Here is a 22,923-nt window from a genome sequence, read left to right as displayed (position 1 = left end):
AGACAGATAAAAAGTAAACTTTTACAATGGCCACTAGGCAGAGCACTATTATATGCTCCACACAGCATCATGGAAAAGATTCACGCTCCAGACTACAAGCGCTTCATGAGCGCATCTTCACAGTTACGGATGTCGGTTTTACCGCAACAAGAGTTCAATACGCCTACTAATCGGAAAAGACCCAGTCCTATCTCACTTACCGAAGAATGCTCACCTCCTAAACGCTCTGATAATTCTAGCAGTAATAACGACGTCCTTCTTTCTGTCCTAAACAAGCAAATGGAAATGTTTGGAAAACTGTTGAATTCTTCCTCAGAGCAAAATGAAAATATTAATAAACTCCTCACTCGAGGCGGTGAGAGCACAAACCAAACCAACATGTTGAATGAGTCGTTTGAGTCGATGACAGAAGCACAAAATCGGTAGAAGATATGGATATTGCCTCCTGTTCTACAAATTTTGGATCTAGTAGTATAGCTTCTGAGGAGTCGACACTACGACAACAAATTGCAGAAGCGCAGCGTAGGCTAGTCGATCTTACAAACCAAGAGCCCCCAAAAGAAGAGGGAGCGCTCTTATGATTTCTCGCCATTTACCACAGAAAAAGAACCGAAAGTTGCAAAAGCTAATCCAGAGCTTCTAAATATGCCAACGTTTTGGGGAAGAAGACTGGCAAAATATAAGATATGCCGACACACAAAAAATGGTTCAAGCTGCCCCAGCCTTTTCTTCTCTGAAACCCAACAACGTACTTGCAGGAGCAACACCTCAATACAAATCGGTGAAAATTCTGGAGAGTGCTGACATGACATTAGGAGCTATAACAAATGGGCTGCTTTTACAGAGAAAATGCCTAACCATGAAAGAAATAAAGTTGGCAAGGAATTTTTAGCTGCAGACTCTGAATTTCGAAAGGTATCCGACAATCTCCTTCAATATGTTTGCGGACGTCGTGCTGAGGTTATACAGCATCGACGAGCAATATATCGTCTAACCAACAGGGTTCTCAGGCAAATACTTCACGACATACCCCCTTCGGACACGCATCTATTTGCAGATAAGGCCTTAACAGATGCCGTAAAAGAACAAGGCGGTGTCCATAAGTTCTTTCCCACGAAAAAGAAATACGGGTATAGTGATCAAAGATTTAATAACACACATGATAGATCTCGAAAAAGAGACATCTCAAAAACAGGCTGGATAGACTCCAATAGCTGGAAGAAAAAAAAATATAATGACAATAATGCTAAATAGAACGTGACAAATAAAGAAAAAGGTGGAGACTCTTCAAGAAAACAAAATATTTTTTCAAGGAAAAGGGGGAGTGGAGATAAAAAATGATACATTCGAAGCGGGGCGGCTCCAAAAATTTTTAAGCCGTTGGAGCTCGGCTCCACCGAATATTTTAAGCACAATAAAAGGATACAAAATCCCATTCCTAAAGAAACCACCTTAAACTCGCTTGTCAAAGGTAAACGTCTCGAATTTCCAAACAAAATCGTCCTCGGAAATGACAAAAGAGATAGAAGAGATGTTAACATCATCAGCTTTAGAGGAAACAAGCCAAATGACGGGGTTTTTGTCCACCTTTTTCCTCAGAAAAAAGGCAGATGGGACCAACAGACCCATATTGAATCTGAAAAAATTTACCAAAAAATTATCATTTGGATGTGGACGATTATATGATGAAGATAGACATATCAAAGGCATATTTTCACGTACCAGTAGCAAGAAGTCATCGTCGATTCCTTACATTAGCATACGAAGACAGGACATATCAAACAATGTTAGATGGGCAGGTTTTTTTATCTGAAGAGTATAGGTTGGAGTGCGATGTGAGACTTGTTGAGTTTAAGTTCTCCATTGCTCTTAAATTTGTACATGAATAAGCTGATCGGTGAACTCAGCAGTACTGGTATTGGTTGTCATGTGGACGGAGTTTGCATTAATAACATCAGATATGCAGACGATATGGTGCAACTGAGCCCATCAAGTGGAGCTTTAAAAAGGCTTTTAAAAATTTGTGAGTGTTATGCTGTGGCTCATGGACTCAAATACAATGCGATTAAGAGCGAATTCATGTTTTTTAAACCAGACGGCAAGCGTTACACAAATGTGCCTGATTTCAACCTTTGTGGCACTTCTTTAAAACATGTTGAGCGCTTTAAGTATTTAGGTCACTGGGTCACAGAAGACCTGAATGATAAATAGGATATTGAAAGGGAGCGAAGGTCTCTGTCTGTTCGCTGTAATATGCTGGCCCGCAGATTTGCTAGATGTACCCGTGCGGCTAAAATAACGCTTTTTAGAGCGTACTGCCAATCGTTTTACACTTGCAGTCTGTGGGTTAACTATACGCAGAGGTCATACAGCGATCTTCGCGTACAATGCAACAATGCATTCAGAGCATTGATGGGACTGCCGCGCCATTGCAGCGCCTCGGCTATGTTTGCTGAGGCCCACGTAGATGGTTTCGCGTCCATCATGAGGAAGCGTTGCGCCTCACACCTAAGGCGCATGCGCGACAGCCCCAACAGTATCCTGTGCGCGTTGGCAGATCGGTGGGACTCGTCCATGCTAGCGCGCTGCACTGCACGCAGTTGTTTAATAGACTGCTTGCAGCTTTTCCAACTAGCTGAAGGCATTTATTTTATTAATTTTTATTTGTGTACCTATGTTACTAACACTAGTTCATAAGGCCAAATGGTTACTAACACATTAAAAATATGGATCAATGGTCTGAAATAAATGAATTATTATTATTATTATAAATGACCTGCCTGCCATTCGGGCTGTCTAGTGCACCGGCGGCTTTCGCAAAACTTACAAACTGGATCGCTCACGAACTCAGACAGAAAGGCCTCAAAATTGTCGTCTACCTCGACGATTTTCTTCTGATTCACAAGGACCCGGAAATACTGTCCAAGCAAATGGACTTTGCAGTGACATTCTTAAGAAATCTGGGTTGACAAATCAACTTTCAAAAATCTACAGCGGTACCCTCAAAGAAAGTAGAATATCTAGGTACGGTCGCGTTCATAATTGCAGTCATAGTTCGCAAAACTTTATAGCTTGCAGTCACCGCTGTCACTCACACATTCACACAAATAACACAATAAACAACAAGCGGTTAAGCGTTGGGTAACGCGCCATCAAGAAGAGGGTAGTGTAAAAAGTCGACCGCGCAGCGACCGTCGTCCGCTAATCAACACAGCGACAGCCACACAGCGGAGATCCATGGTGGAACAGTACGAAAATAATGGCTTCATACCGAGCAGAACATTTGCGGAACAGTTCGACACATCAGTGGTTACTGTTCGTCGAGTTTGCACCGTGAGGGACTATTCCACAGACAGCCAGCAAGAAAGCCGTATTTATCCGAAATAAATAAGCAAAAACATTTAGAATTTGCTCGGCAGTATTTGGATTTTGACTGGAACACGGCGATATTTACGGACAAAAAGTTCGTTTACGTCATCGCAACACGGTAGGCTTCATTTATGGCGAAGAAATGCAACTCGGTATGAAGAAAAAAATATTGTGCCAAATATGGAGTCTGGACGCATATCTGTAAATATGTGGGGCTGGATGAGTGCTGCTGGACCTGGGGAACAGGTGTAGATAGCAGGATGCGCTACAGCTGCTCATTATGTGCAAGTGCTGCAAGAAACCATGTTACCAACTGTGCGGTGTATTTATCCGATTGATGATATGCAATATCATTTGTGCAAGACAACTACCCTGTGTATCGAGTCCATATAGTGCGTAAAAGGTTCTGCCAGTTTATATTAAAACTACTACTTAGATAGTATTTTAAGGACAGCTTCAATATCTTTTCTTTATGAAAACGAATAATTAAGCTGTAACCTTAATAACAGGAGATAGGTAAATTAGTGTAATATGCTGTATGTATACCTTTATATAATCATCAATATGTAAACAAAACTATAGGTAAACTGTTTCAATAAAATTTACTAATTTTAATTATTGAGTGTTTTATTTTGCTCCCTCTTGTTTAATATTTCTTGCTGATTTCCGTGTTTGAAGACACGGGTATCGTAATTCTTAGATATCAGTTAGTTAGTTAGTCAGTCAGTTACTTAGTTCAAATGGCACCTTGAAACATTAAAAATTGTCAGTAACAATATATTTTTTTTTTTTTTAATAGACAGAAATTCTTTGAATAACTTCGGAATCCGCTAGTAACTAGAACAAGCGAGTGTGAGCAAGCGAGATTATCTAATATATCTTAGATTTCACTTGCACAAACGAAGTAATAAAATTGCTACCCAATAACTTTCAAAGGAACCACTACCTATGTTAGGGTCGTGTGCAGACAAACTTTCAACACACATAAGACATAAGTCTGGCAGTCGCAGGCTTCCCTCTATAGGCAAATCTTATGCAAATAATGAGAGACGACGATATCTCGATCGACAATTATCGGGCCCAGTTCGGACATCGTTGATTACCCTCTCTTTCTGTTTTGTTATGTTATATGTCATAGAATAATAAACTGTTTTACTTAGTAATCATTGGTATTAAAGACCGTATTCATTTGAAGGAATATTTATTCTTTTTAAATATGCATGTGTGTGTGTATCTAGTGGAACCACAGTGCACGCTATTTTAACCCGTAAGAATTTTAAAACTATGACTGCAGATATGAACGCGATCGTACATGGGACACAGAGCTAAACCAGAAAAGGCTAGGAATCGAGAAAACCGAAAAATTAAAATTAAGCCTTTCAAAACTGATCAAGGAAAAACGTTGGAGCTGGCTGGATGCCAAAGTGATCCTCGCTTTCCTTCGCTTCATTCGAGGTTCCGCTGGGACGGTTACATTGCAGAATGGTACAAAGAGAGTCGTCAAGACTACCAAATCGAAAGCGGCACATAAAATTCGCGAGGCGGGACTCAGTACTCTTGGACCTTGCTTGGTGGCAAGAAAACGCACATCAGCACTCACCAATTTACTATCCTCCGCCGTCAATATTCATAACAACGGATGCGGCAGACACGGGATGGGGGGCCGTAGTGAACGGCCGTCGTCTTTGCGGTACGTGGACCCTCAGTCAACAAAACTGGCACAGCAACAAGAAAGAACTTTGGCCTATTCTCGAAGTTTTGAGACAAATAGAACTAGAACTAGAGGGGAAATCAGTCACCGTGCAAACCGACAATCGCACCAGCGTAGCTGACGTTATGAAGCAAGGAGTCACAAAATCTTTGACCTTATTAGAAACAGCAGCGAGTATAATGGAAATTTGCCAGAAACGACGGTGACTCCTAACAGCACGGTATATTCCCGGGCATTACAATGGAATAGCCGACGGACTCTCGAGAGCCAAGTCCCTTTCGGAATGGCACTTTAGAAGAGAAACGTTGGCCAAAATTTTTCAAGAGCTAGGCCGACCAGAAATAGATCTATTTGCTTCGAAGAAATCCTCACATAAGGAGACTCAAAAGACGGGAACAGTCAGTATACGAACGCTTTCAGCAGGACGTGGCAGTACAAGTTAGGCTGGATATTCCCTCCACCAGTGTTGATTCCTCAAGTTCTACGCCACTTACAGTCATCACGGGGACAATACTTGCTGGTAACACCAACATGGCCGAGAGCTTTTTGGGAACCAGAACTAAAGAGACGGGCTCTGAGACCCCCCCTCAAAATTCAACATTTGGAATCGAATCTAATCGATCTGCGATCTGTCCGCCTCCAGAAGTAGACAAATTAAATTTAGTGGTATGGAAGATAAAGGCTGGAGCGGTCAATTAGAAAATTGGAATGAAAACGAGGTACAAGTTTTGGAAAAATCATGGAGACCTTCTGTAAGGTATTAAACATAAATACAGGATTTTATATTGTACACTGGAGGTAGTATGAAATATATTCAGTTAGACTCCAACCCGCGTTTCATTACTTAGCACTGGCGACGAGGTTGCTTATTATTTCGAATTAAATAAAAATCCTACGCGTATTTCGGGTTAAATCGATTTAATTATATCTCTGGTGTAATTTTTTTTTTAATTATAAAAAAAAAATACCATGCCGATCGGTAAAATTGAACCTTTCGATCTAACATCTAAACAATGGCCGGCTTATGTAAGACGTGTTGATCAATTCATTCTGCTTAACGAAATCAAACCGGAATTAAAAGTGTCGATGTTAATAACGGTAGTAGGCGAGGCGACATATAGCTTAATGTGTGATTTGTGTGCGCCGGCCAACCCGGAAGATAAGACCTATACAGAACTCGTGGAGCTGGTCAAAGTTCATCTCGAGCCGCAACGGTCAGAAATAGCCGAAAGACATATTTTTCGACAGAGGAGACAGCGAGTAGGGGAATCTCTGACCGAGTACCTTCAGGCGCTCAAACATCTCGCCGTCACCTGTAACTTCGGCAACCGACTCGAGGAGGACCTCAGAGACCAGTTCGTGTCGGGTCTAGCGAGCGAGCTACTGAGATCTCGGATTTTTGCCGAGAGAACGATAGATTATAAGAAAGCGGTGGAGCTAGCTCTGGCTCTGGAAGCGGCAGACCGGCACGCCGAGACGAGCGGCGTGGGCGGACAGCACGCGGCCGGGAGCACGGGCGGAGGAGCGGCCGGCGAGGGGCTGCACGCGGTGCGAGCCCGGCGCGGCGCCGGCGCGGCCGCGGCCGGGCCGGGCGCGCGGGCCGGCGGCGCCCGCTGCTGGCGGTGCGGCAAGAGTCATTCGGCGGACAGATGCCGCTACGCTAATTACAATTGTGATAACTGCAATAAGCGGGGCCATTTACGTGTGATGTGCGGTAAAGTCGGTGATCGTGTAGCGGTTAATAGTGAGTCGCGGCAAAATTATGTGCACGAGTGTTCGGAAGAGGATGATTTCTTCAATTTGGTGGTATCGTCGTATCGAGGTAACGATCCTTATTTTGTTAAAATCCGAGTGAATTCTGAGATTTTGCAGTTCGAAATAGACACGGGTAGTCGTATATCGGCAATAAATAATAGTGATTACGAGTTATTGTTTAGAAACAGTAAAATGCATTCTGATAATTTGATATTACGAAGCTATTCTGGCTCAAAAATTGAACCTCTCGGATACATCCTGGTTGACATTAAATTCAAAGACGTCACGGCAAACAATGTCCGTTTGTATGTGATTGAAAAGGGTGGGCCGCCCCTACTCGGTCGTGATTGGTTAAAGGCATTAAAAATCACACAAATTACCGTGAATAAATTAATTGAAGAGGACCAATTAGTGAGCCAGTTATGTAGAGAATTTCCTGAAGTTTTTTCTGTTAAATTAGGTACATGTAAAAAAACATTACGACTACAGCTCACAGACTACGCCGGTGTGTACTACCGAGCGCGGCCCGTGCCGCTAGCGCTGCGCGAGCGCATCGAGCGCGAACTCGAACGTTTACAACGCGACGGCTCCATATACAGAGTGGAACACTCGGACTTCGGGACTCCTATTGTACCCGTGGTCAAAAGTAACGGTGAAATTAGGATATGCGGGGACTATAAAATAACGATCAACCCCAAGCTGAAACGCGATCATTACCCACTCCCGCGCATAGAGGAGTTGTTGGCCAATTTGAGTAATGGGGATGAATTTACAAAAATTGACTTACGACATGCGTACGAACAAGTTTTATTAGATCCCGCGTCACAAAAATTTACGACGATCACAACACACGTCGGAACGTTCGCATACCGCAGGACACCGTATGGCTTGTCGTGTGTACCGGAACAGTTTCAAAAACTAATGGAGGAGACGTTACGCGGTATTCCAGGCACGGTCGTATTTTTGGACGACGTTTGTATCACCGGGGTAGACAGAGCCTCACACATGCGTAATCTGCGAGCTGTACTCGACCGACTCCGTCAAATGGGTCTCACTATAAAATTGGAGAAATGTAGTTTTTTACAGAAAAGTGTGAAGTATCTGGGCTTTATTATTGATAAGAATGGGCTTCGCCCCGACCCGGAGAAACTAGACGCGATTGCTAAAATACCTGTACCCACGGATGTCACTCAGTTGAAAAGTTTTCTCGGGTTACTTAATTACTACGGTAAATTTATACCAAACCTAAGTTCAATACTGAACCCATTACATAATCTTTTAAAAAAAGACAATCAGTGGGATTGGAACCCAAGTTGCGCTATAGCTTTTGATAATGCAAAGAAATCTTTGCTGAGCGACAAAGTGTTGGCCCATTATGAGGAGGGGCGGCCGCTCGTGTTGTCGGTGGACAGTAGCGCGTACGGCATAGGCGCCGTCCTGGCGCACCGCTACCCGGACGGCAGCGAGCGTCCCGTCAGCTGTGCCTCGCGCACACTAAACCAAGCTGAACGCAACTACAGTCAACTTGATAAAGAAGCGTTAGCTATTTACTATGGCATTTTGAAACATCATCAGTTTTTATATGGAAGGCATTTCACACTGCGGTCTGATCATAAGCCTCTCACGTACATTTTTGGTGAAAAAAGAGGTATCCCTCAGACCGCGGCTAGTCGACTACAGCGCTGGGCGGCGCGGCTAGCAGGTTATGATTTTAAAATAGAATTTGTTAGATCAGCGGATAATGGTCCGGCTGATACATTATCACGGTTGCCACTGTCACATGAGCGAGCGTTTGTTCCTCATATTGATTATTTACATTTTGTTAAAGAGACGTTGCCTATTGATTTTATAGATGTCGCTAAAGAGACTCAAAAAGACACTGTGCTTTGTAAAGTGTTAGGTTACTTGATGTTTGGTTGGCCGTCATCGCCTACTTGTGACGAAGAGAAAGTATTCTTTGCTAGAAAGCAAGACTTGTTTGCGGACCGCGGTTGTATTATTTATAAATATAGGGTAGTAATTCCATTTAAGTTACGATCTCAAGTTTTAAAAGAAGTTCATAGTGGTCATCTAGGTATGAATAAAATGAAGAATATCGCTAGGAATTATGTTTATTGGCCAAACATTGACAAAGATATAGAAGAAATGTGTCGCGCTTGCGAGGCGTGCCGGTCCGTACACGACGCGCCGGCGCGAGCGCCGCTCCACCCGTGGGAGTACCCGCTGCACCCTTGGCAAAGACTACATGTAGACTTTTTCGATTGCGCTGGTAAAAGGTTTTTGATTTTGGTTGACGCACATTCAAAGTGGATAGAGACCATTGCTATGGCGGGTACTTCGGCGAGTGCGACGATAACGGTTTTAAGATCTATTTTCGCTAGATTTGGCATACCATCACAATTAGTATCCGATAACGGCCCGCCATTTTTTTCTACCGAATTTAAGCAATATTGTGATACAAATAAAATAAGACATTCTACATCTGCACCATACAGGCCCCAGGGTAACGGCGAGGCAGAGAATGCTGTCAAAACGGTAAAAAAGGTTTTAAAACGTGCATTGTTCGAAAAAGAAGACATGTTTGCTGCCCTTTATAAATTTTTATTTCAATATCGCAATTGCGAACACGCGACGACCGGTGTCTCGCCCGCGGTGGCGCTGCTCGGGCGCCGGCTGCGGGGCCGGCTGGACGCGCTGCGGCCCGACGGCGCGGCCGTGGTGCGCGACGCGCAGGACAAACAGGCGGCCGCCGCGCCCGGCCGGCGTGCACGTTTCTCGCTGGGTGATGATGTACTCGCACGAGACTATTCCAAAACGGGGCATAAATGGACTAAAGGGCGCATCTCTGAAGTTACCGGGCCTGTCTCTTGCAAAGTAAAAGTTGGGGAATCCACCGAATGGCGTAGACACCACAATCAAATCGTTCCGCTTACTACGAAAAATCGATACTCTCTCTCTCGTGCCAGTACGTCAAAGGATGAGACCCAGGGGTCTGATGGTAAGGATGTGCAGCCCGAGTTTGTGTCGGGGGGGAACGGTATGTGTGAGGGCCCGGTCGGGGTCGAACCGGAGGTTTTAATAAATTCCGAAGATGAATTCGAAGACGCGGTAGAAGCTACGGGAGTGCGATCCGAGTCGAGGCCCTCCCTATTGCCGGTTGTCTCAGATCGAGCCATGAGAGCTTACAGAAGGGCGATGAATAAAGATGTTAACAACAAATAACGTGAACTTTAATAACTGAACAATATTCTTATTTAAACTTTCATGTTCTTGTATTTACTTTAATAAATAGATATTATAGTTTTGGTGGTGGGATGTGTAAGGTATTAAACATAAATACAGGATTTTATATTGTACACTGGAGGTAGTATGAAATATATTCAGTTAGACTCCAACCCGCGTTTCATTACTTAGCACCTTCAACTCTGAAAACATACAGACCAGCATGGTCAAAATGGAGAAAATGGGCAACTTTGCAAAATATCTCTATAGATAATCCAAGTCCTCCACGCCTAGATAAATATTTGGGTCATCTTTTTACAGAAGAGAAGCTAGCTGCCAGAACGGTTGCCTTGCATAAGTCGGTGATAGTCACATTCTCGAACCCAAACGAGTCTAATAATCTAAGCTCCCATCCGCTCGTTAGGCATGCATTGAAAGGAATATTTGCTCAAAGGCCACCTATAAAAAAAACCTTTATCGTGGAAAATAGACGACCTGTTGAACTTCCTAAAAAATTATTCTTTTGACGAAAATAATCTCTTCTCCGTATCTAGACATACTTCCACACTCTTGCCCTTGGCCTCAGGTCGCGGGGTTCGCGACCTATTGCTTCTAAGTATTAAAGAAGATGCTTTCGAAGATACTGATGAAGGAATTTTATTCCATCCAAACTTTGGTTCTAAGACGGACTCGGCAACCTACCAGCAGTCAGGATGGTTGATAAAGAGCTTAGGCGCTGCGACGCGACAGGATAAAAACTTGGACCTGGTCTTTTGGGTTAGAAAACTAATAGAAGTGTCACAATCACGACGAAGAACGGGAAATGTCTATAACTTGTTCATAACGTCACGGGGCACTGTGAAAGGCGCAACACGCTCTATTATAGCAGGATGGATCAGAACTGTATTTAAGGAAACCAGGATAGACGCATCTGCTGGTAGCTTGCGAGCTGCAGTAGCCTCAGACATTTGAACCGGTAACCGATTCAATATCGAAGAAGTATTAAAGAGAGGCAATTGGCGAAGTAGGAATGCGAGGTGACGTCACGGATTCGCGTGCGAGTGGATACCTCTGCAATTAGTGCTGTCTGTAAAAATAGTAAATAGTCTCTCTTCTCTGTATTATTACGTTCATACGTTACTTCTGTGTGCTAAGCTGTAGTGTGAGTGTGCGCAGCCGTATTCCTGCCCGATAAAGTGTATTGGTGTGAGCAGTCTAGATTGCGGCAACTTATTGCACTAACAATTTATCGGAGGGTAACTTTTACATTTTGTTGGGTGAATAATTAAAACAATTTCAAGGGTTATTTTATTGGATAATTAACAAAAAGAGCAATCAGTGGATGCATTGTTTACTAAAATCTGATTAATAAGTTAAAATTATACACGGTACATATACGGAACTCGCCAAACCAATAACGCCATCTATTGAGACCCTGAAGCACTACAATTATAAACATTAAGACTTGTGATAATTAAATGAATTTTGCAATGGCTAAGTGTGGAGCTTGTGGAAAATTTCTATCCGCTACGGGTACTGTGGGATGTACACAATGCCCTCGCATGTACCACAAGGGATGCGTTGCGATACCAGAGGCAAATACACCCAAAGAATGGGTGTGCCCGGAATGTAAAAAGAAGCAGCGCAAGGGGGATAACAGCTCTACGCCTGTAAAGGGTGTTTGCGGGAGCCTGGAGATTGGACTGGATGCCTCAATTGCGGGTCCGAGCTTACCACTTCCTTCCGTGTCTCTCACTCCTACAGCTGATTTGGAGTCGCACAGCTTGCGGCTTGAGTTGAAGAAGTTCATGGGAGAAATAGGAGAGATGCGCAGGGATATGGAGGGGATAAAGGAGATCAAAACCTACGTGTCCGGTATATATGACACCTTAAATTTAAACCTTTCGCGGCTCAACGATAGGTTGGATAGTTTTGATCAGCGGTTGGGGGCCCTTGAGGGAAGGGTGGATGGAGCGGGGAGTGAGAGGATCTCTGAGCTAGAAGGAACAGTTGCTCAACTGAAGTCTGATCTTAACGACCGCGATCAGGATGCCTTGCTCTCCGATCTTGACATCGGACAACTCCCTGAGGTGAAGGGTGAGAACATTTACCACACGGTGACGGTCCTGGCTGCCAAACTCGGAATCACCCTGGAGGAGCGGGACGTCGTGTTCGCCGAGCGGGTGGGGGCGGCGGAGCGCGCGGGCGGGGCGCCGGCGGGCGGCGAGAGCGCGCGCGGGCGGCGCGTGGTCGTGCGGCTGGCGCGCCGGCAGACGCGCGACGCGCTGTTGCAGGCTGCGCGGGTGCGGCGCAACATCACCACTGCAGACTTCGGACACGACGGGCCGCCTCGTAGGGTTTACATTAACGAGCGACTGACACGGGTTAACCGCCTTCTTTTCCACAATGTCAGGGAAGCATGTCGTAAGCAGCTCTGGCGCTATTCCTGGACGAGGCGAGGTCGCATATATGCGCGGCAAGGTGATGGTAAACAAGCTTACCTCATCCGCACCGATACCGACCTTACCCGTGTTTTTGGATGCCCTGTCGTTTGACGCGTCCTCTTATTTTTGTAATAAGTCTTATCATTGTATGACTAGAGTTTTGTGTGCTTGCTGTATGTGTGAGGGTGGGAACTTGACCGATCTGCTTTTTAACTGTTCAATATGGGCCTTGTGTCTGTGTGTGTTTTTATGGGTCATAATATTACATATCTCAATCTATGAGCATAATTTTTTTCTCAATTATTTCTGCTTCTATCAAATTTCTATAAATTTTTTATTATGTAACAATTTAATTAAGTTGTGTGACATACACAGTGTGTTAATCTTTAGCCATGATTAATAAACATCTCAAAATTGGTTTGTTTAACCCGGGCTCATTGGGTGCAAACCATGATAATCTCATTGCAGCTATAGATCGGTATGGCATGGATATTTTGGCAATTAATGAAACCTGGTTGTTTGATGGTGAGGATTCCCGTGCTCCTCAAATATCTGGATACAGGCTCCGTCACACTCCGAGGCCTCTTCCTCGGAACAACAACCGAGGTGGTGGTGTTGGCTTTTATATCAAGCGGAACGTAACAGCGCGCGCTTGTCCGCACCCGGTGGATCCCGCCCACTCCCTTGTTGAACAAATGTGGCTTAGAATGACTGTCAACGGCAGAAGGATTATTATTGGCACTGCTTATCGGCCTGAGTGGACAAATCTGGATACTTTTTTGGATGCCTTGACTGACTCCATTACCTTGACGGGTCCTCTGTGCTGTCAGAGAAGTTGGAAATAAAGAGAGGTGTTCCTCAGGGCTCTATTCTAGGTCCTATTTTATTCATACTCTATACAGCTGACATAAAAACGCATATCAAGCACTGCAAATTTCATATATATGCTGATGATACACAGCTATATATATCATGCTACCCGTCTGAAGTTGATGATGCAATAGGGCGACTAAATCAAGACCTTGGATCCATTGCACAGTGGTCCAGTGATAATTGTCTTTTGTTGAATCCCCATAAAACTAAATACATAGTTTTTGGTAGTAAACATCAACTGAATTGTCTTAATCTTTCAGCTACTGTCACCTTATCTGGTAGAGCGTGTGTCTGAGGTTAGGAACTTGGGATTGATAATGGATTCCAATCTGTGTTTTGAGTCACACATTGCAAAGTCTGTAAGAGATTGCTTTTATAGGTTAAAGGTCCTTTATAAGGCTAGACCTTTTCTGAGTGAGTCCCTTAGAATCCAGCTAGTGGAGGCCCTTGTTTTGTCCAAACTGAATTATGCTGATGTGGTTGTTGGGCCAAGGCTACGTGGTAAAACAAAACGGCTTCTTCAGAGGATCCAGAATGCTTGTGCTAGGTATTGTTTCAATATTCCTTTGAGAGCTCATGTAACACCCTTTTTAAACCGGAACTCAATGTTAAAAATGAAACACCGCCGGAAGCTGCACCTTGCTTGTCTCTTGTTTGGCATTGTGAATCACAAAGCCCCCTCCTATCTGTATGACAAATTGGAATGGGTGAGAAAAAATAAGAGATGTGGTGCCAGGAGCTGTGCGATCCAACTTGCAACACCCCAGCATCGCTCTGTTGCATTTAGAGGCAGCTTTAGATATGCAGCATCCAAGTGTTGGAACAATATTCCTCCACCAATTCGAAACCTGAAAACAATAAATAGTTTTAAGACTAACCTAAAAAAATTCCTCATTGAGCACCAGCTTAGTGAGGAGATGCTTAGGCAGGACACTAGTGTAATATGAAGTTATTATTAATGTATGTGCTTTTTTCTCGTAACTTACTTCCTTGTATCTCTCGCTGCGTTGGCTGTGGAGGCACATCTTGTTTTTCACTGGTGTTTATGTTGTTGGGGGGGTTAGGTACGCATGCTTCGATCGGTCGAGGTCACACTGTTTCACATTGCATAAAATGTTTGTTTGTTGTACTTTCTTTCTTTAATTTTTGTTACTAAATTTACATTTACTTAGAGAAATTTATGTCTTTAATTATTGTTTTCCCATTAAGTATTTGTTTACAAGGAAAATGTTCTGTGTTCATCTGCTCACAGATAATAAATTTGTGATACTTACGAGTGAGTGATGCAGGATAGTTGACAATGACATTGATTAGTATTGACAGCTGTTGTGTTATTGTTTTAATTTCATTTTTATTTGTTATTTTCTTTTTTTTTTTCTTTTCTTCCTTTTTATTTAGTGTAACTTATTAATGTTAAATGTGTATTTATGTACAGGAAGAATATATATATATGAATAAATGTGGGTGCAGTAATGCAAGGGCAATATATAAGTATATATTGTTCTTGTATTATTTGTATGTTAAACATATGTATATATTTATTTCTTTTCTTTTTTTTTTTTGTTGTTGTTTTCATTGTACGTATGTCCGTGATGCCTACCCGGGCACCCCCGGAAGATCAGCGCTGGCCGTGTAGCATATTGTTTACAGCCAGCATTATGCTGAGGGGGTACCCTTTCGGGAGCACCATACTACATGTTTATTTTTGTACATATTTTTGTTTCCTTTTTTTGTCTTTTTGTTATGGTGTTCTTTGAATAAATTCTTTTTACTTTTTACTTTTACTAATACTTTCCTAAATCATTACTTTAAAGAGATTCCAGGACGTGTACGTGTGGTCAATAATACTTTAATTGATTCTTTCTCACCGATAACAACATAATATAAATAATTTACTGAAGTCGCAAAATAATCACTTATTATGGTACATACATACATACATAAAATCACGCCTCTTTCCCGGAGGGGTAGGCAGAGACTACCTCTTTCCACTTGCCACGATCTCTGCATACTTCTTTCGCTTCATCCACATTCATAACTCTCTTCATACAAGCTCGGCGGTTTCGGGTACTTTTGACCTGACCCTTTACCAGGAGGTCCTTAATTTGATCAAGATACGTTCGTCTAGGTCTTCCCACTCCGCCCTTTCCCTCCACACTCTCCTTGTATATCTGCTTAGTCAACCTGTTTTCATTCATCCTCTCCACATGACCGAACCATCTTAACATACCCTTTTCTATTCCTGTAACTACATCGTCTTTCACATCACAACATTCCCTTATCACGCTATTCCTTATCCTGTCACTCAATTTCACACCCATCATACTCCTTAACGCTCTCATTTCCACTGCATTTATTCTGCTTTCATGCTTCTTTTGCCATACCCAACTTTCACTCCCATACATTAATGTCGGGACCAACACGCCCCTTTGCACAGCCAGTCGAGCCTTTTTGGATAGTTTCTGACTGCTCATAAAGGCATGCAAAGCTCCATTCACCATGTTCCCCGCGTTCACTCTCCTTTAGATATCACTATCATACTTGCCATCTGATATAAACTTTGATCCTAGTACTATTACATATAATATAGACTATAGACTATATACAAACTCTTTCACTTGCTCCACTTTTTCTCCTCCAATTAATATTACATGCTGTCATTTGTTTCTCCATTTCAAAAACCAGTGTTTTAGTTTTACTTACGTTCACTTTCATTCCTTTCTCTTTTAAAGCTTCATGCATACAGTTTACCATCTCCTGTAACTCTTCCGCTGATGACGCCAGTATAACCTGATCGTCGGCATAGAGCAGACATTTGACGAGTAACTCATTCATCCTTAATCCACTTTCAGACTCTTTCAAATCTGTCAAAGAACTATCCATAAATAGGTTGAACAGCCACGGTGACGCAACACATCCTTGCCTAACGCCTTTCTCAATCTTAAACCACTCAGTGTGCGCTCCGTTTATCCTGACACAAGCACTCGAATCCTCATATCAGGATTTCAGTGCTCGTATTAAGAGACTGCTCACCGCATGCATAGAAAGTGCTGACCACAATTCATTCCTCTCAACTCTGTCATAGGCCTTTTCCAGATCTACGAATGTGCAATAGACTTTTTGACTCTTGGCCAAAAACTTTTCGGCTATGCACCGCAAGGAACAGACCTGATCAGTACATCCCATTCCCTTTCGAAATCCCGCTTGAGCATCCCATATTTTGTCATCAGTTTCATTCCTGACTCTATTAATCAATACCTAACACTAATGCTTACACTAATCTTTTGGTACTCGGCCGCTTCTCCAACACAAATTGAAAAGGCAGTACAACTAACTAGCTACTACGCCTTTTCCTGCTTTTAGCATCTCGACCGACACTCTATCATACCCAGCAGCCTTTCCCGCTATCATAGATATCTATCTAATCTTATCAAGATAGATAGATAGATAAAACTCTTTATTGCACCATAAGAGTAAAACATACAAAACAACACAAAGCAGATGTAGATGGTACAAAGGCGGACTTATCGCTAAAGGAATCTCTTCCAGTCAACCTTTGGGTGGAAGGAAATCAAACAGGAGATTGGCGTTGGCGCAGAGCAAGATAAATAAATGTTTGAACATAATAAAATATATATCTATATATAATACATATAAATACATACAAATACGCATAAATACATAATAATAACATATACTTAGGATAGAGTAGAAAGATAATGAGACCTAACGAGATTTTTGAAACTATTAATAGTCTGGTCTTTCCTGATATCTACAGAGAGAGCATTCCATAGACGGACAGCTTGTACAGTAAAAGAGTGGGAGTAAAAATTGGTATTGGATGTCGGTAGTCTTAGTCGTAGGGTAACCGTGCTACGCAGACTACGGGTGGCGCCTTGGGCATCGCTATAAAAATTGAAGCGCTCCTTTAAATAAGATGGAGAAAACGGATTAAATAAGACCGAATAGAGCATTGTCACAATATGCAAATTGCGACGGAGTCGGATAGGAAGCCACTTCAGCTGCGAACGGAAAGAAGAAACGTGATCATATTTGCGAAGCCCAAATATGAAACGTATAGAAAGATTTTGAAGACGCTCGAGTTTGTTTAACTGTTCCTCAGTGACATCGAGATAAGCAGTATCAGCGTAATCAAGGAGAGGGAGAAGAAGAGATTGTGTCAGCGCAATTTTAGTATCAATAGGTAGAAAATTACGTAACCTTCTAAGCGAGCTGAATGCTAAGAACATTTTCCTGCTCACGTCATTAATATGATGCGGCCATGACAAAGTTTTGTCGAATATTAAACCCAAATTTTTTACCTTGTCACTAAAAGGAATTACCACATTATCAAAATTAAGAGGAGGCACTAATCTCTCCAATCAATACGAGAAACAAAATAAGGGCTACCGATTATGATTGCCTGCGTTTTAGACGGATTCACCTTAATTCCAAAAGATCTGCTCCAGTCAGATATTCGCATCAAATCACCATTAATAGAGGAAATCGCGGAAAGTAAATCAGCTAATGGAGAGTGACAATAAATTTGCAGATCATCCGCATATAGATGGTAGGAAGACCGAAGGTTATCAGTGATACGGTTAATAAAAAGTGCGAACAACAAATGCTATCTGTCAACCATGGAGCAGGAAAGTGCTTCACCCTAACAGGTCGAATAGGAGCGTGTTTGTTGTAAATGCCTATAACTAGGTCATTAAATTTATTGACTTGATCATTGACGGAGTCAGTATCAAACACTGAATCCCAATTACTTTCTATGGCATCATGATGCAACATATCAAGGTTAATGGCATTAAAATTACGCTGCAGAAGAATTTTGGATTTCGGTTTCGGAGGTTTAATTTTGATAGAAAGATATAAAAGGTCATGGTAGGAGAATATATCCGCATTGCATTGACCATGTTTGGATACAAGCTCAGGAGAGGACACAAGAATGAGATCGAGAAGAGAAGGAACGCGACCGGGAAAATGATGCGTAGGAAGGAGTGGAAGAATGGTCAGATTACAAGCATCAGTAATGGAAGATAGGAAATTTGCACGGTTATCACCTTTGACTAAGCATGTGTTGAAGTCACCCATTATAATTGTGTGCATATAGGAGGGCATGATGTCTTCTAAGATAGTTTCAAGGCTTGAGAAATAATTAATATTTGAAGAAGAACTATAGAAAACACCAAGAAGAACAGGAGTGTGTGAAAGAGTGATTTCAACAAAGAGATACTCGGCTTCAAGAGAGGAGTCAGTAACTTGAGACGCACGAATAATATTAAAAGGGATATAGGATCTTAAGTAGATGGCAACACCACCACCACTCTTATCAGGGCGATCATTGCGAATGAGTTGGAACCCCGGTAAGGAGTAAGAGGTGGAAGTGTGACAAGATTTAAACCAAGATTCAGAAACTAATATCGCATGTACATGTTTGCTGTCGAAACAGGTCAACAGATCAGGATAATGACCTGGTATGCTTTGGGCATTAATATGAATGACGTTAAAGTTTTTAGGGACATCAGAAAAATACTCATCAATAGTCTCGTTAAGTGGAAGAGGGATAGAATGAATACTATCATTTGTACTACACATAAAAAATATTTGTATATATACCTATAAATATGAAAATAAATTAATAATAAAGTGCTTTATATAATATATAGTTATTTGCTAAAATAGCAAAAACCAATGTTGAGCCACCCGCCAGCAAACTAGTCTTAGAGAAGAAAGAACACAATTAATAAATGAGACAAAATATCACTACTTAGTAACATCACGAAGATTTGTAATTTTTAAAAAGAGAAAAAAAAAAGAAATTCTGTCAATGTCAAGTAAAGTGTCGACAGATGACAGACTCGTGACAGATCAGACCTAATTGTCAAACCTGTAATGCAAACAAAAGAAAACAAATCTGACAGAAATTCCAACAACTACCGCATTTAAACTATAAATTATAAAAAAAGAAATTAAAAATTAAAAAGTAAGAAGGTAGTTATTAAACTACTTACAAATCACTTCGTAAAAACGTTACCGAAGTTACATTGCGACGGAAACTACTTTTTGATAACAGCCCGTTTCGGACGTGACGACGAGCCCCCGACGACCGCCGAAGCTGCATGCACTATCGCAGGCTTTGCCGCTGGTATGCCACCCGCAGGCACCACTTCAGCAGCAGGCTTCACGCTCGGGACCTCTGTTTGCAAGTTGCCTCGAAGCCTGTTGACATCCTCAATAGTGTAAACGCGATGTCTCGTACCATCATGTCCGATAATCAACACGCAACCATCACGCGTCCAACATTTATTTATACCAAAGTGTTGACGAGCTGCCATGAATGCCTGGTGTCTGATCTTGGTCAAGTATTCCGAGAGGGTCAATCCAGAGCCTTTTAGTACCGTCTTAACATGCCAGAATTTATCCTTACTTGAAATGTTGAGAAATTCAATCAGAATTGGCCTCGGCTTCCTACCAACAGCAGAACGTCCCAAGCGATAGCAACGTGCAATATCAGCTTCCGAGAAATTGGCTATCTTTAACTTAGAATTTGCCATATGAACAATTTCCGGAACAAGATCCTCATTTGAGCCCTCGGACATACCATGAAGAAGCAGCATGTTACGCCGGAAGTTCATTTCAAATTGCTCCTGCTGTTGTGAGAGCAATGCGACTTGTTTCTGCAGTGATGCCATTGTTACACCAATGAAACTCCTAAAGTCAGCAAAATCCGTGGCCAATGAAGTGATGTTAGGTGATGGATTCGCTTGCTGTAAACTGCACTGGAAGTCCTCCATTTTTGAGTTAAACAGTGTCATCATGTCGTTGATAGATTTTTGAATGGATTCCATAGTGTTCTTTTGTTAGAGGAAACTTAACAACTGGCAGGTAGACTATGTTATTTAACAATAATGTACGTATAAATTATAATTAATTTTGAATGATTTTGATTTTTAAAATATGAAAATTACAGAGAGGCTAAAAACTACAACTTTTTCTTTCACTGCTACCCGCCGAAAAAAAGTCATACTCTTAAGTGCTTCCACAATTTCGAACATTTCAATTTCGCCTTCCATCTCATTCTCTTTTTCTTCGCTATAGCAGAAATCTTTCTTATTTCCTTCCTTTTTTTCAAATAAACTTTCAAAATAGTCCTTCCATATCTTTAACACACATTCTTCTCCTTTCACAACGCTACCATCCTGGCATCTGATCCTAGTCAGCTCTCTGGTTATAGTATTTCCTCGGGCTGACCTTACGGATTTCCAGAATACTTTCAGATTTGACTGAAAGTCTTCTGATGCCTTTTATCAAAATTCTCTTTATACTCTTCTTTCTTTGTAATCACAGCTTTCTTAACCAAATCTTTCATTTTTTTATATTCCTTACGTGCTTCATTCACATCTTCATCTATAAGCTCTTGCATTCTTAAGTTAGCTTTTGCTGCTAACAAATCCAGCCATGCTTTCTTCTTTAATCGCACAAGTTCTTGCACATCTACTCATCCACGTATTTTTGTGATTTTTCCCTTGCCTTCTTCTACTTACACCACACACTTCAACAGCTACTTTCACAATTCTTTCTTTAAATTCCTTCCATCCATCTTCAATATCGCTCATCTCCTCTAAATCTTCAAATTCATCCTTCAGTCTGTTAATATACTTCTTACCTACATCCATATCTTGCAAATTTTCTACTTTCACTCTTTCTTAAGCGCTGGTTTGCTCCCTAACCCTGTGCCGCCAGCGATTGAAGATACCCCTTATCCGGGATATCACCAGTAAATGGTCCGAGTCAATGCCAGCACCGCGATATGCACGGGTATCCAGCACTTTGTTCTTCAATCTTTGATCTACAATCACAAAGTCTATCATACTTTTTAAAATACCTATCACTCTTGTGTAGGTGTGGATCTTTTTATGTCGAAACATTGAGTTCGACACAAAAAGATCCCACTCTAGACAAATTTCTAATACACTTCTTCCATTATCATTCACCTTTTCGTCACCAAACGCACCAAGCACCTTTTCATATCCATCACGCTTTACACCCACCCATCCATTAAAATCACCTAGCATAATAATCTTCTCATTTGGCTTGGTAACTTTCAATACTTCTCTTACACTATTCCAGAACTCCTCGTTTCCGCTTTTTGCTGATGTTGTACTGGAAATTCCAGACCAATAAGCCGTGTAAGGGCCGTGCTGCGTCGCGTCGCATCCTTTCCGCTTCGTTTCATTCACGCACAACACATCCAACCGTCTTTCATCCATCATGTGACATACTTCCTCAATCTTATCCTTCATTCCTCCTCTTACATTCATCGTCGCAAAGCGGCTTTCAGCAGACCGCATACCGCTCCCGCCGGGAACGAGACGTGATGGGGTGCGGACACCATCGCCGCCATTTAGGTGCTCTTTCAAAAAATTTGCATCCATGCGATTCCCACGAGGCGCAAGGGAAAAATAATGTCCATCCCAGCAGAGCCCCGCATGCCAGGACTTATTAGCCTTGGCTAGCCATTACCGGGGGGTCGCCCAACCCCGGAAGTGGCACGCTCGAGACTAGGCTCGCCCCTAGTCATGCATCCATCGGCGCGGCAGACCTTAGATTGGCAGGGATTTGCATTAAAGAGGAATCCCAAGTCTATCCCTTAGTCGGCTCTTACGACATCCGTGGGAAAGAGATGGAGTGGTCCTATTCTTTTTTGTAATGATAACTTATTACGGTATTATAGTTTATTTTAATTTTATTTTATTTTTTTGGGAAAATAATAATTATTGTTATATGATCATAATCAAATCAAAATTTAAGTTTGTTTTGTGTTCGAATAATCAGACAGATGGTAACCTACGCATTCTTTTTTATTTTTATTTTTGTTTAAGTGTATCTTAATTACCTCACAGTACGCTTAGGGCAACGCCGGCAGATGGTAAACACGTCTCAACGGTGGTTCAAGCGAAGGCTCGAACACCTAAATAGACCCGTTTTTCCCCAAAGGGTAAAAAACGGATATTTAGGTTTCAGCCGAAGCTTGAACCACCACCTAAGGCCTTGCCGGCTTTAGGTAGGTTAGCAAACTGACGAACACCCAGCCGAGCGCTGCCCTGTAAATGTTAGAAAGAGACAACACGAAACAAAACTGCGATGGAAGCAGAAAAACGCAGCGAAAAGAGGGTAGATTGAATGAATGATTTTTCTTTCTTTCTTTCTTTTCTTTCTTTGATGAATTTTGCGAATATTCACAACCGATGCAGAGAGCGGTGCAGTTGCGCGCGGAGACGAAATAGAACGTTTTCTTTTTAAATTATTTTGACATTTGTGAAAGGAGTGAGAGTGGGACAGGAATAGGATTGAGTGCGTGCGTGAAAGAGTGCGTGTATGTAGTGTTGCGTTTATAAAAAATATATTAAAAAATAAATAATTGGCGAAGACAAGTCTGCCGGCCTAGAGGTTTCCTCTATATTACATGAAACAACATACAGGAACTAGGAATGAATACAATTGCAAGTTTTTTAGTAGATACGTAAGTAATAACAAAAA

The 22,923-nt window shown here is 42.0% G+C and overlaps 2 protein-coding genes across 2 annotated transcripts; both read left to right on the top strand.

The window, feature by feature from the left end:
• Window positions 1–4,851: 4,851 nt before the first annotated feature.
• LOC132904052 (uncharacterized) lies at window positions 4,852–5,286 on the top strand. Its single transcript, XM_060953982.1, has one exon. It carries the CDS (start codon window positions 4,852–4,854, stop codon window positions 5,284–5,286), a length of 435 nt encoding a protein of 144 aa, XP_060809965.1.
• A 919-nt stretch (window positions 5,287–6,205) lies between these two features.
• LOC132904051 (uncharacterized protein K02A2.6-like) lies at window positions 6,206–10,057 on the top strand. The gene has a single exon (XM_060953980.1). The coding sequence runs from the start codon at window positions 6,206–6,208 to the stop codon at window positions 10,055–10,057; it is 3,852 nt and encodes a 1,283-aa protein (XP_060809963.1).
• The last annotated feature ends 12,866 nt before the right edge of the window (window positions 10,058–22,923 follow it).

This window comes from Amyelois transitella, chromosome W (assembly GCF_032362555.1).
Source record: "Amyelois transitella isolate CPQ chromosome W, ilAmyTran1.1, whole genome shotgun sequence".
NCBI classification, from domain to species: domain Eukaryota; kingdom Metazoa; phylum Arthropoda; class Insecta; order Lepidoptera; family Pyralidae; genus Amyelois; species Amyelois transitella.
The sequence above is the reverse complement of the archived record's forward strand: the minus strand, read 5'-3'. Positions and strand labels throughout refer to the sequence as shown.